Source organism: Entamoeba invadens (genome assembly GCF_000330505.1).
Source record: "Entamoeba invadens IP1 unplaced genomic scaffold scaff_1105074725813, whole genome shotgun sequence".
NCBI classification, from domain to species: domain Eukaryota; phylum Evosea; order Mastigamoebida; family Endamoebidae; genus Entamoeba; species Entamoeba invadens.
Window position 1 is genome coordinate 112,853 of NW_004443578.1, and position 12,917 is coordinate 125,769.

At 30.1% G+C, this 12,917-nt stretch overlaps 5 protein-coding genes across 5 annotated transcripts; all 5 read left to right on the forward strand.

The window, feature by feature from the left end:
- Positions 1-295: 295 nt before the first annotated feature.
- On the forward strand, positions 296-1,051 carry EIN_523820 (hypothetical protein; the record flags this gene model as incomplete). Its single annotated transcript, XM_004259207.1, has 1 exon — positions 296-1,051. The coding sequence occupies one exon, from the start codon at positions 296-298 to the stop codon at positions 1,049-1,051; it is 756 nt and encodes a 251-aa protein (XP_004259255.1).
- Positions 1,052-1,578: 527 nt separating this feature from the next.
- On the forward strand, positions 1,579-2,247 carry EIN_523830 (hypothetical protein; the record flags this gene model as incomplete). Its single annotated transcript, XM_004259208.1, has 1 exon — positions 1,579-2,247. The coding sequence occupies one exon, from the start codon at positions 1,579-1,581 to the stop codon at positions 2,245-2,247; it is 669 nt and encodes a 222-aa protein (XP_004259256.1).
- Positions 2,248-3,109: 862 nt separating this feature from the next.
- Positions 3,110-4,603, forward strand: EIN_523840 (DNA primase small subunit, putative; the record flags this gene model as incomplete). Its single annotated transcript, XM_004259209.1, has 3 exons — positions 3,110-3,167; positions 3,384-4,123; positions 4,289-4,603. 3 exons carry the CDS (start codon positions 3,110-3,112, stop codon positions 4,601-4,603), a joined length of 1,113 nt encoding a protein of 370 aa, XP_004259257.1.
- A 589-nt stretch (positions 4,604-5,192) lies between these two features.
- On the forward strand, positions 5,193-7,126 carry EIN_523850 (polyamine-modulated factor 1-binding protein, putative; the record flags this gene model as incomplete). Its single annotated transcript, XM_004259210.1, has 3 exons — positions 5,193-5,486; positions 5,590-5,942; positions 6,019-7,126. 3 exons carry the CDS (start codon positions 5,193-5,195, stop codon positions 7,124-7,126), a joined length of 1,755 nt encoding a protein of 584 aa, XP_004259258.1.
- A 3,415-nt stretch (positions 7,127-10,541) lies between these two features.
- Positions 10,542-11,099, forward strand: EIN_523860 (hypothetical protein; the record flags this gene model as incomplete). Its single annotated transcript, XM_004259211.1, has 1 exon — positions 10,542-11,099. The coding sequence occupies one exon, from the start codon at positions 10,542-10,544 to the stop codon at positions 11,097-11,099; it is 558 nt and encodes a 185-aa protein (XP_004259259.1).
- Between the last annotated feature and the right edge of the window lie 1,818 nt (positions 11,100-12,917).

Consider the following 12,917-nt stretch of genomic DNA (forward strand, 5'->3'; position numbering starts at 1 on the left):
TTATCGGCAATTGATTTTTATATTAATTTTTATATTAATTTCATATTATTAATTAAAACTAGTGGTAGAGTATATTCGCGACAAATGCCAAATATTGAATTCCGATATAATTTCGTTGGACGGTCTATTTAAAAAATAATTATATCGGCATTCAATATGGAAATTGATTTATTTATAAGTTAAATAACACACAAGTTACTCATTGCATTATCCGATAAGATACCGCCCAATAATCTAAGAATGTAACTTCCAATGAAAAGAAATAAAAGGAATAGAAAACTTTCAAATTATAAGAATGGAAGACCTTGACCTAAGCCAAGAAAGTCAAGCGGCTCTTCTTCAGTACTTTTCTTCATATAACACGTACTCAGAATTTTCCTCTGAACTCTCACACTTCAACGAGGAAAGTGAAAAACCGGATCTTGAAACTAAAGCTTATGCGACTGAAACGTTTTGGGAGGACCGTTATAAAACCGACTCCAATACTTTTGAATGGCTCAGTAATTATGAAGAGATCTCAAATATATTAGATGAGTGGCTTATGAATTTCAAAAAATCGAGCAGGCTCCTTGTAACAGGTTGTGGCACGTCGGAGCTGACACAAAAGTTGTCTGTAATAGGTAATTGGAGCGATATAGTCTCGATGGATTGTTCACCCTCCGTCATCGAAGCCATGAAGAAAAAGTACCCGTCACAGGGTGTCACCTGGGATGTCAATGACTTGACGCACATGACATACCGTGACGGGGAGTTTTCGATCATCATCGACAAAGCGACGATCGACGCGTTACTTGCAGCGGACAAGAACAGTGAAGAGAGTGAGAAAGACGACGAGAATATCAATCACACGCAAAATGTTGTGAAAATGATGAAAGAACTTTCAAGGGTTTTACAAAGGGGAGGAGTTTTAATATGGCTTTCTTTTGGGGAAAATAAGACAAATTTTATTCAAGAAAATCCATGGGGAAAAAATTGGTGTCTTGAAAAAAGTCAAGAAATTGGAGAGGCGGGGTGCATGCAGTACACCGCTTATTTGATTCGAAAAAAATGATTCGTTTTTTTCATTTGCGTTCTCAAATTGTCAAAAATCTGAGGAAAAATCTAATCTCATCACTTTTGCGTAATAAAGGAGCGTCTTGAGTATATTATAGTTTTGGGAATCGAATTTAATTATAAGTAATGGAAACTATTAATAATTGATATTTCTAGAAAAAATAAGTATAATAATTAATGGTAAAAATAACTAAGGTTTTTAGTTTGAAAAATAATTATAAAAAACCTTTTAATTAAACAATAATTCTTTGAAAAATAATTGTTTTAATTCTATTATATCGGTAACTTCATTAGAGCAAATTCACTGGATTAACACAGAAATTATTATTGAATCAATTTTAAATCCAATATAATTCCAATGATTTTAAAAAAAACTAAAGTCAATAAACAACTCAATATAAAATGTATTATTCAATATGGTTAAACCAATTAAAATTATAATACTGAATTGAGATTATTGAGATTGACAAAATGAGTAATTTGGTGGAATAAAAAGACGGAAGAGGATCTTCGAAACACAAAAAAATGGATTTGTCGCCACTGTTTGTTAACAAACTGACATTAACAAGTCAACTCATCCCACTGAATTTGACCAAATACCACCTCAAGGTGAAGTGGGAAGACAGTGCACAAAAGATCAACGGAAACATTATGATTGCACTCTACGCTGCTCGCCGAGAGATGGACAAGAACTACATCACGTACTTTTACCCCGTCACGGGGAAAGACACATACACCTTTGATAAAGAGCTTCCGAGGGGGTTCTACGACGTGCGCGTCCTCTCATACACGCGTGGTATAACATACACGTACCAGCGGTTATTCACAATCGACGAATTTTTTGTTGGCGAGCCCTATGAAGAGAAGTTTGAATTGGTCGTCGACGCATTCCCAGATCGATCGGAAATTTTAGTTAAAATTAACGCCCCAGCCGATGAGGGTGATTTCATTGGAATGTTTGCGAGAGAAACCGTTTCGATGAAGGACAACTACATGATTGGGCTCGGTAACACCATTTTTGGGGAAGGAAACCTCCAGAGGTTCTTCCCTGTCAACAAGGCTCAGCTTGGCGACATCAATGGAAAGGAGTTCCAGGTCAGGTTTTTCAAGAAAGATTGCGAGATCGTCAATGGGATAGACACAAATCGGATGCCGTTTGCGTTTTCTAATTACTTTAAATTTGAGACGAACTAATTGAGGAAATGTTTTCAATTTGCGTTTTTTGTCTGTTCATTGAACGTTGGACAGTTACTGTGGATGGCGAGTTGCCCAATGAGAAGCCGATGCACTTCAAAATCCGGGAAGGCCTCGAATTTCTCTCCAAGTTCATTTATTGCAGTTGCAAGTGATGAATTACATGAATTGCCATAACAGTCGAGTTCTTCGCACAAATAGAGTGCATTTTCTAAGACAAGTTTTGGGGCGTTTGATGTGAGATATGGAATTTTCGGTCTACAACTCATTTTGTGTGGTATCCGCGCGATTTTTTGACTTTGAGTGAAACAAAAGATTTGAGGGGAAGGTACGGAGACATCTTCATTCGAAAATGTCAACGTTTTATAGTAAAAGCCAAATACAATGTTATAATTTGCTTGACATAATATGACAATGTTTGTACGGATTTGTAAAGATGGAAATATATAAAACCATTCATATGGGTCTTTGTCACTGTCAAATAACACATCCATTGCAAGAAGATCTTCATAAAAGTTATTCATAACTATACTTCGTAGTTTTGGACTATCGTATTGACTTGTAAAAAATTAATACTAATTTTATAATAAATATATTATAAAAAAAAAATTTAATATACCGTTTTGGTGTGACGGGTATTTTTTAAATAAACTATATTTATTATATTTATTTTATTAAAATATTAAAAATATAACTTGTGAAAACTTTTTTTAACTACATAATTATAGTAGATTTTCTATTAATAATTCGACTTTATCATTTATATATAAACTATTGTTTTTGTTTGATTTATTATACTTTTATAATAAACAACAAGTTTAAAAAAAAGAGAAATGTCAATAAACAATCTCAAAAAGAGACGATGGAAATCGAAAAGAGTGAGACAGACCCAACCTATGAACAACGAAAGGCGTATTACCGTTTGTTATTTATTTTTGATTTTTTGTTTTTGAAATGAATGGTTCTCGTGTTTTCAATCATCTCTCTCATTTTAATTTTTCCAAGTCAAAATTGACCCTATTTTCAAATAAAACGTTTTAAACACGTTTTCGTTTTGGTACGTACGTCCACGGTCATCACTTAATCATTTTTGACAAAAAAAGAGATTTCAATTAAACCGAAACGGTGACGAATAGAGTCCTGTTTTCCTACCGATGATTTTTATCGCTGGGTGACACGAGACGGCAAATTCTCAGACACCCGCGAGTTATCCTTCACTCAACCGGACAGCACATATCTTCGTTTCCAACACTTTTCGAGTTCTACTGAGTTCCAGAAACGGCTGAACATGAAGTGTCCGCTGAAGTTTGATATAGGTGCTATTTATGATAAGTTATTAACGGGGACTGGAGGGGTTCCCAAGTTACGTGAATTTGTTATAGATATAGATATGGATGAATATAATGATGTTCGGTATTGTTGTAAAGGTGCTACGGTGTGTCCGAAGTGTTGGCCTTTATTAGTTTCGGCATCCAATCTTCTCAATTTCGTTTTGGTAACTCATTTTGGATTTAAACATGTGTTAACAGTTTTCAGTGGTCGACGTGGACTCCACTTCTGGGTCTGTGATCGTTCCGCAATGGAAATGAGTGATTTGACACGTAACTATGTCGTCCAATACCTCAATCTCTTCGAAGCAAAAAACGTGAATGAGAAAGGCGAGAGTTTCGTGATCGTGAAAAGACAACATGATTTGTTCGACACCGCTTTTGATATTTTAGAACCTATTTTTGGAAAGTATTGCACCGATCAAGAAATTTTTTGCAATCAGAATAGAAGAGACAGATTTTTAAGATTGATCGGCGACGCAAAAAGCCGATCACTTTTACAGGAAAAAGGCGACAATTTGACGTGGGAGGTCGTGAGGAAAGTTATCGTTTGTTCTTTGATGTTTTGATGAATTTTACATATCGTTTGTATGACTTTTGACAAACTCGTATATATAGTAAAATTAATTATATTATTACTAGTATATCCCTGGTACATTTAAATAGTAAAATAAACTATACAATAGTTTTGAGCCACATGAGATGACCGACAGACGACGCCGCTTGATCTCCAAAAGATTGTCTTTACCTATTTATATCCACGACTTGATATTAACGTCTCAACAAAGTTAAACCATTTGTTGAAAGCACCTTTTTGCATCCATCCTGGAACAGGAAAAGTGTGTGTTCCTATTCACTTTACCGATGTAGCTGATTTTGATATTAAACAAGTCCCAACGATGGAAGAGGCGATTAAGGAAATGTCAGAGACGATGGATACAGAGGAGGGGGAATATAGCTACAAACACTTTTTGAAATGTTTCCACACGTTTGTGGACGATTTGGTCCAAGATAAAAACGCGATTTGAGTGAGTGGTGTGGTGTTTTGGTTGTGTGTGGTATGACCAACAAAATTTTTTTTAAATATTCAATAAATTTAATAAATAATAATACAAGAAACTATAATATTATGAAATACTTATTTAATTATTTATTATATTTATTTAACTAATGTTTATAATGAAATTAATAATTATTTAATTAGTAATGTAATTATTAATATTGTTATTATAAAATAATAATTTATAACTATAAGTTCAACTAATGTTTATTAATAAATATTAATTAATATTAATAAATATATAAAAAATTAAAACAATTAAATATAAATTAGTTTTGTATTATATTTTTATTATATTTATTATTAAAGAAAAATATAAATAATTATAATATTATTTTATTAAATGAAAAAAGAGAAAAATCAAAATATACATACAAATGTGGTTTTATTAATGGTTAAATTAATTATAAATGAATCATTAAATTACTATTCAAAATATTTTTATCGGTAACAAAGAGATGAGATAACAAGTACAACAACAAGAATATAATAATAAGACTCCGATAAAAATGACCATCATTCTGAATATGCACCGAAGATAGAGGAACTTAAAAAACATGGCTGACACAACATCAGAACTTCACGATTTCCCAACTTTATTACAACTTCTTTCATCATATACGTCTATTCCAACGACTTTAAAAGGTCTCATTGACAATTCCAATCACATAGTTTCTTTACTCATCAACTCAATATCAACAAACGACACGTCAAAATGTGTCGACCCCATTTGCAAACTGCCAAACCCTTCAAAATTTTTACAAAACGAAGACACTCACGAGGAAAACCTATTTTTTAAAATTGAGGCGAACAACTCACTTCTCAAATCTGCTCGGCTGCTCGGAGTCAAAGTTTGTTCATGGTCAATCATTTAGTTTTTGTATTATAAAATATAGATTACCCTTTTTAATTAGTAATAAAAAGTAAAAGAACTATTAACAGACTCACGAATAGTTAAATTTGACGGCATCGGAGTTTACGAGTCCAACGCCTGAGGTCTATAGTCAGATTGTCTCACTGATTTGGCAATTATTGATTATCGACCTTCAAAAAAGAATTTCAAAGAGTTCACCAGGGAGTGTGGACGCAGTCCTCGCACAACTATTGAACAAAGTCGTGCCAGGAACACTCCCAAATTACGAAACAACTCAACAAGTCGTCGATGATTTGTCCGCCCGAACAGATTTTCAAGTGACAACTCCCCGTCTCCACGTGACGGAGAATGAAGAGAGTGACGGAAAGACAGACGTGGAGATGCAAAACGAAAAAGAGAAAATTGAAAGGAAATTGGATGAGATGCAGAAAAGGTTTGTTCAACAGTTTATCTTACTAAAATTTACTATTTTTTAAAACTAGTAATGTATTAAATAAATTAACAACAAGGCTGGAAAGACAAGACTCAAAAGACCTCGAGGCTGCGATTTTGAAGTTGGAAGATGAAAATCAAGATCTTAAGAACGAAATCTCCAAAACATATGACGATTTGACAAAAGCAAGATTTTTATTATTACAAAAAATGAGCGAAACAAGACTGAAAATGGCTGAAGTGGAACGAGCGTTGAGGAATAAAACCGTGGTGGAACGAGAGATATTACAAAAAAAGAAATTGAGAGAAGCGAAAGTTGAACGAAAGAAAGAATTGGCCCACAACATATCACAAAAAATCCAAACAACTTATTTTGAGGTTTCCGAACTTGAATTTGAGATTTCTAGATTGAAACTTCTTGAGAAGGACAAGCGAAACGAGCTGAACAAAACGATGAGAAAAAACAAAATCTCGACGATTCTTATCGAAGAAAAGGAAAGTGACAAAACGCAAATGGAGATATTAATCAATAAATTAATTGAAAAAGAACGCAAGGAGAAACAAGAAAAAAATGAACTTAAAATTAAAACCGAACAGTTGAAAAACGAAAAAAAGAAGATTGAGATTGATAAGATGATGACTGTCGCGGAACGCGAGCAAAACGAGTTAGAAAGCGAGAAAAAATTGGAGAAGATGGAAAACCTCAATAATTCAATTGGACGTGTCGAGCGAGGAATTGTGCACGAGGAAATGGAACACGACAGAGCGAAGGAACGACTTGAACAAGCGGAAGAGTTAAACAAACTCCGCGAAGCTGAGGGAGATTTTATGAAAGACCAATTATTGAGGAAAAAGGAAAGGGCGAGGAGGGAGAATGAAGTGGATTCAAAAAAAGTCGCGAAAAAGAGGAAAGAGGCCCATTTGAAGAAACTCAAAGTGATGCAAATGGACGAAAAGGTCGAAGACAAACTCCTTGAAAAGAGAGTCGTCAAGGCGGAGAAGGAGAAGTGCGACGAAGTGCTAGAGGTCATCGACGAGAGGGAACAGCAACAGCAGGAAGAGATCTTAGCTTCGAAACAAAGGAAGAAAAATCTCTTTCAGAAGAAACAAATTGAGAGAATGTTTCAAATTAAGCAGAGGTTCATAGAAATGGGGATGGTCGACGTTTGTGAAGAAGAACAGTGACTTAGTTTTTTCGAAGTCTCTTCTGTATTCTTATTCCGCCAGAAAAGTGAGATACAATTAAATTATAATTTATTTACTATTTTTTTAATTTTTGATTTTCTTTATGATATTATTAAAATTAATAGTTAAATAAATTATTAATTTATTTCAATAGATTATTAGTAAATAATATTATTATTACTATTATATTATATTTTTTTTCAAAAAAAACAAAACAATAGAAATAACTATTTTTAGTTTAATCAAATAGGTTTTGAAATAAGCAAAACAAACAAGCCAATTTAAGACGAATTTTATTGCCAAAATTTTTTTTTGATTTTAACATAAACTTTATTTTTTTATGAAGTTAAAAAAAAATAACAATAAAATATTTAAACATCTAAAAGTCCCGTTTTGTAGGCTATTTTCATACTGTTATTATATTTAAAACGAAAAAAAGAAAACGAGAATATATCGACTTACAAGACGAAACGAACGAAATGCTCGAAGTGGCTCTGCATTTTTCAATTAAAACGAACACTTATTAATTTATTCTATATTTCTAGTATAAAAAATACCAACAGTATTACCACAAAGCAGTTATTGCTTAACACAAAGAATGGAAGTATTGCTTTGTCGAATGCTTTTTTCAAAGAACAGGCTTGGATGACCTCTTTTGGCGGGTGTGTCGTCATATTGACAAGACAAAACAGACGACGAAACATTCTCTGAGAGCTGGAACATTTCATTTTGTATTTCAAAAAGTAAACAACAGTATAAAAGGAGTGAACTTGGATATCCATTCACTCAACAATGTTCTTTGTCATCTTCTTTATTGCTTCAGCTCTTGCTGACGACGCGTGGAAGGCAAATTACAACAAAGCAAATTACACGCTTGCGACTGTTCTTATTTGGGGCATTGTGTTTGCAGTCTTAGTTGTGTTGTCTGCACTTATTGCTTCAGTGATGGTCTTGCGAAAGTGGATCATCAACAGAAAACTCAAACAAGAAGTCAAAGAAGACGAACTCAAAGAGGAAGTCGTCACTGCCAACTAATTTGTTTAATTAATTTGTCATTTATTATATCATTTCTTTATCATATTTTTTATCATTTGAGTTTATAAAGTTTGATCAACATTTACTATGTTGTATTTGATTCAGTGAGTTACACACAACATAATAAAAAGCATTTCAGATATAAGAATATATTATATACAATCCTATTCTTTTTTTAATTAAAACAACAATTATTTTATAAGAGTTTATATTCAATAATTATATATATATATTACATTTTTTATTGTTAACTCAAAGTTGTTATTCTTATATTACTTTATATAATTCATGTCCATGTCGTTACATAATCTGAAAATTGGGTGTGATTTCAGTAGATAACATTGAAAATTTTTTTATTAAAAACAGTTCGCATTTAACTGAAAAGGATTTTAATATTTTCATTCATTGTTATATCTATTTTAATATGTCTTTGTTTTTGTACGTGTCTTTATTCGAACAACTTTGTTTTGTAAAATAATTTATAAACAAGAGACAAATAAGTTGGTGTAATTTGTAATTGTTGAATATATATAATTTTTCAAAATTCTAAAAGGCAAATTTTACTAAAAATATGTTAAAAATAAAATATATTAAAAAATTTTTGAAACATTAAAACATTTTTATTTGTCATAATAAAGTTGTGGTGAATAAACAACTTTTTGTTATGTTGTTAATAAGTTTTTGAAAAGCATTTTAATACAAATTTGGAAATGAAAACCAATTCATTTTTATTGTAAATTACAGTTATATCAGTCTTTTAACTTTATCTGGTAACTATTAGACTATAATAATTGAAATCTTTTAAGTAGTCCAAAAAAATTGATCCCAATTGTTTTTGTTTTTATCACGTTTTACACAATGCTTTATGTTTACATAAAATTAAAGATATTTAATCCACTAGCTTAAGTTAAATTACCGACTTTATTTAAAAAAATGGAAATTGACATTATAATTGTTTTTAAATCAAAATTCGAAAATATCAAAAAAAATAAAAATTATCTTTACAAATCTTTTATTAGAATTATTTAAATATAGAAATACCTTTATTAAACTTTTTAAAAAATTTATAATTATTATTTATTGAGTCAATTTGAAATCTTTGTAATTATTTTTGTAACTAATTGTATTGTAATAAAGACATAATTATTTAAGAAAAACATGAGTTGTTGTTTTGCAATTATCCCACTTTTGGAGTTTTACTAAATTTCTGTTATTTTAAGAAAATTAGATTGTTATAAGCCAATGAATTATCATTTTAAACGACGAAGAATATTATAATAATTGCTGTTAATTGTTTTATAATATTCCAACAAACTTATGATATCTTTCATGAACTGTTATTAATTGGATGTAAATCTTGATATTTTTAAATAGTATATATTATAATAAATCAATTATATAAATTAACCAATAAAATCAATAACCACAATTATGAACAATTATAAATATACATTCATGATTTGACTAAACTCCAGGGTGCTTAAGAAGTAATTTTCAAATACAAATAGTTGTATATTTGCTTTTATTTTAATATCAACTTCTATGTTTTTGTTGGAATAGTCGGGATTATATTCCACGTTATTGTTCTTTTTTATTTTTGGATAACTACTTTATACTGAAAGTACTTACCCGGATTTTCCAGTAATATTACAAAGTAAAAAACTTATAAATAAAAGTAAAACAACAAGATAATTAGCAAAATTTTCATTGTTAAAGTAATTTTCTTACACCAAATGGGTAGTTTTTTATTCTTTTTTTTTCGAAAAGCGTGTTAAAAAGAAGTTGAGCCAATCATTTGAACTTTTATTTCATTTTTGAAAACCTGATTCCCTATGGGCAATTTACACCTTTTCGAAAAGAAAGAGTGTCATTGTAAACTGTTTTTTTACTCATTATTAACTTTTACCACTACACCTCTCAGCGAAATAATATGAAAAAAACTCAAATTGTCCAACCAAAAAAATAACAACTTTTTCCGTTTTACAAATTTTCTTTTGGAATTGCACCTTCGTTTATTTTTACTGTATTAAATATATTTATATATTAATAGTTAATATGCTCTTATTGACATTTCAGATTTACACACAATATTGTATCAACTATTATAGTTAATATTAATAATAAAAATAATACAATAAAAATTTACGAAGACGAAGTTTGAATTTACAAAGATGTTATAAACCGGGTTTGCAGTTCTATTCTTCGATAGAGACTGTCAAAGATGAGAAGGTAAAGTTACAAAACTTCGATTGTATATGCCAAATAAACGGGTAGTTTTTCGTATTTTTGGATATGTAATATCTAAAATGGGTTTATCCGCACAGTTCACCTTTTGTAAAATTTAAAGGCGAATTGGAAAAGAACAAAACACAACAGAACAATGGCTACAGAAGCAAGACGATACATCGACCAGAGAAACACATCGACATACCTTGAGTGTACACTTTTGGCACTTCTTTCTAATGAATGTTCAGTCCACTTCTCACGACCACAAAAGAGTACAAAATACTCGCATCAATTTCTTAAAGTGAGTAAACTGACTTTGTACCAAAGCGAAGTCTGGCAACTCGAAGTCTCGAGTCTTGTGAAGAGACGCTGCAAAGAAATGGAAAATGTGTATATTTTAAAGGGCGCGTCACAAAAGACGGCTTTAAGAAGAGCACTCAACAAAAAAAGAAGAGAAACTATGCATATCTTAGAGGATATATTATATGAGGAGGGGTATTCAGTATCATACAAGGGTGAAAACAGAGAAGGTATTTATGGTGAGATGTCAGTAGTCTTTCCTAATGGTATAATCTTAAATAATGATCGTATAGAACGGCTTGGTAAACTGGTATGGGAACATGTGAATGGACATATGGGTGAACGTGGTGTCGTGGTAAAGCAATTTGAACTCACAGGCTTTGTTGATACGATATGTAACGAACTCTTTTGATCCCTATATTTTATAATTTAATGTTATTATTGATATAGTTTCAATGGCTTTAAAAATATTTTTTTTGTTATAAAAACAAATAGTTAATTCATTTTAATTTAATTTGTATTTATTTTTTTTAATTATATAGTTATTATATATTTTAAATACTATTATTATTACATATTAATTAATCATGTGTAATAATAATATTATTAATAATAAAAATTTTACAAAAATAATACAGTAGGAGAAATGAACTAGGATCATTAGAACAATTAGGGCAACTTTAGTAAAAAATGTGAAACGGTAAAAAAATACATTTTTGGGACAAAACCCTTAATCGACAATAACATTATTTTAATAACATTATTTAAATAACAAAAATTCAAATAACATTTTATCAAAAACAATATTCATAAAAGAAAATACCAATAACAAAATCCAAATAACAAAAAATACAACAATTTGTTTAAATTTTAAGAGAGATGCCTTTCTCTCGTCGATCAACTCTTATCCCGAGCCGCAGCAAATTTTGATTGTTTTAACTGGGTTTTTAAACCCAGTTATAGACACCTCTCATAGTAATACTACTCGAGAGGTCTTGTATCACTCTGGTTGTTGCTTTCTATTTTGTTAATGGGTACGAACGAATTAATAAAACAGATACGAATGAAACAAACAGTATGAAATAAATTGATTTTTTCGATTTTTTCTTTATATGATTATAATTTTTAATTAATCACTTATTAACCCTGATTATATAAAAGCTATCCAAAACTATTAAGATTATAAATATAAATAAATATATTTATTTATATTTAAATAAATTATTTTTTTTAATATAATATTTAAAAACAAAAATTGAATAACATTTTAAACTGTTTGGAAATAAAACATGAACAATTTGGTATTACAACATAAAATTATTATATAGTGCCATATTGGATAACGTAAACATGTAAAGTCGTCCATTTTCATTATAGGTTGTCAAAATATTTTCATAAAATAACAATAATTCACCACCTCAATATTTGTTACCATACACACTGGACTGTTGAATACCATTTTCATAAATCCAAAGTTAAAGATATGGTGAAGAAATAAACTAAAGTCACAAGTATATTATTTTACTTGTTGATTGTTTATTGGAAAAGACTTTCCCAAGATGACAAAACATTTTCTATAAACAAGGTTTTTAACACTAATTAAAATAGAAAATGTTCAAAATTTCATAATTTTACAAATCTGTATTTCCCGTAATTTAATGGTGTTTTGGCGCAATGAAATATAGAGAGAAAATCACAAAAATGTTGAAAAAAAGAAAAATAAAATTAGTTTAAATTGATTGGACAATTTTTTAAAGTTTCAGTTTTTTTCAAAGGGTTAAAATGATTGGTCGTTTCAAATTTGTGCACATTTATTACAACGGGAAGAAGACCTAATCTTTAGGAGTTTTTACTAAAGGGTTTCTTGAGGATAAGGTGTATCCTCAGGATTAAAGCTATCCTTATTAAAAAATATTTTTCTGAGGATACAAAAAACAAATCCATAAGGTTCAGTTCCCCATAAAGCCCACTCTCATAACTCAAGTTATAATTTACACTTAATATATTGAGTCAAAGTTCAATTTTTAAATGATGGTAATAATTTGTCATAAATGCCAAAAGATTAAAAACAGTCAAAAAATCGCCACGATAATTTATAAACATAAACAGTAATAATATTTCGCGAACTTGAGACGAGAAATAACAAAGTGTTAATTAAACTTGTTCATATTATGATTATATACTTATTGAAAATATTTCCTAATCCGTCTTTATAACATAATAATTGGAA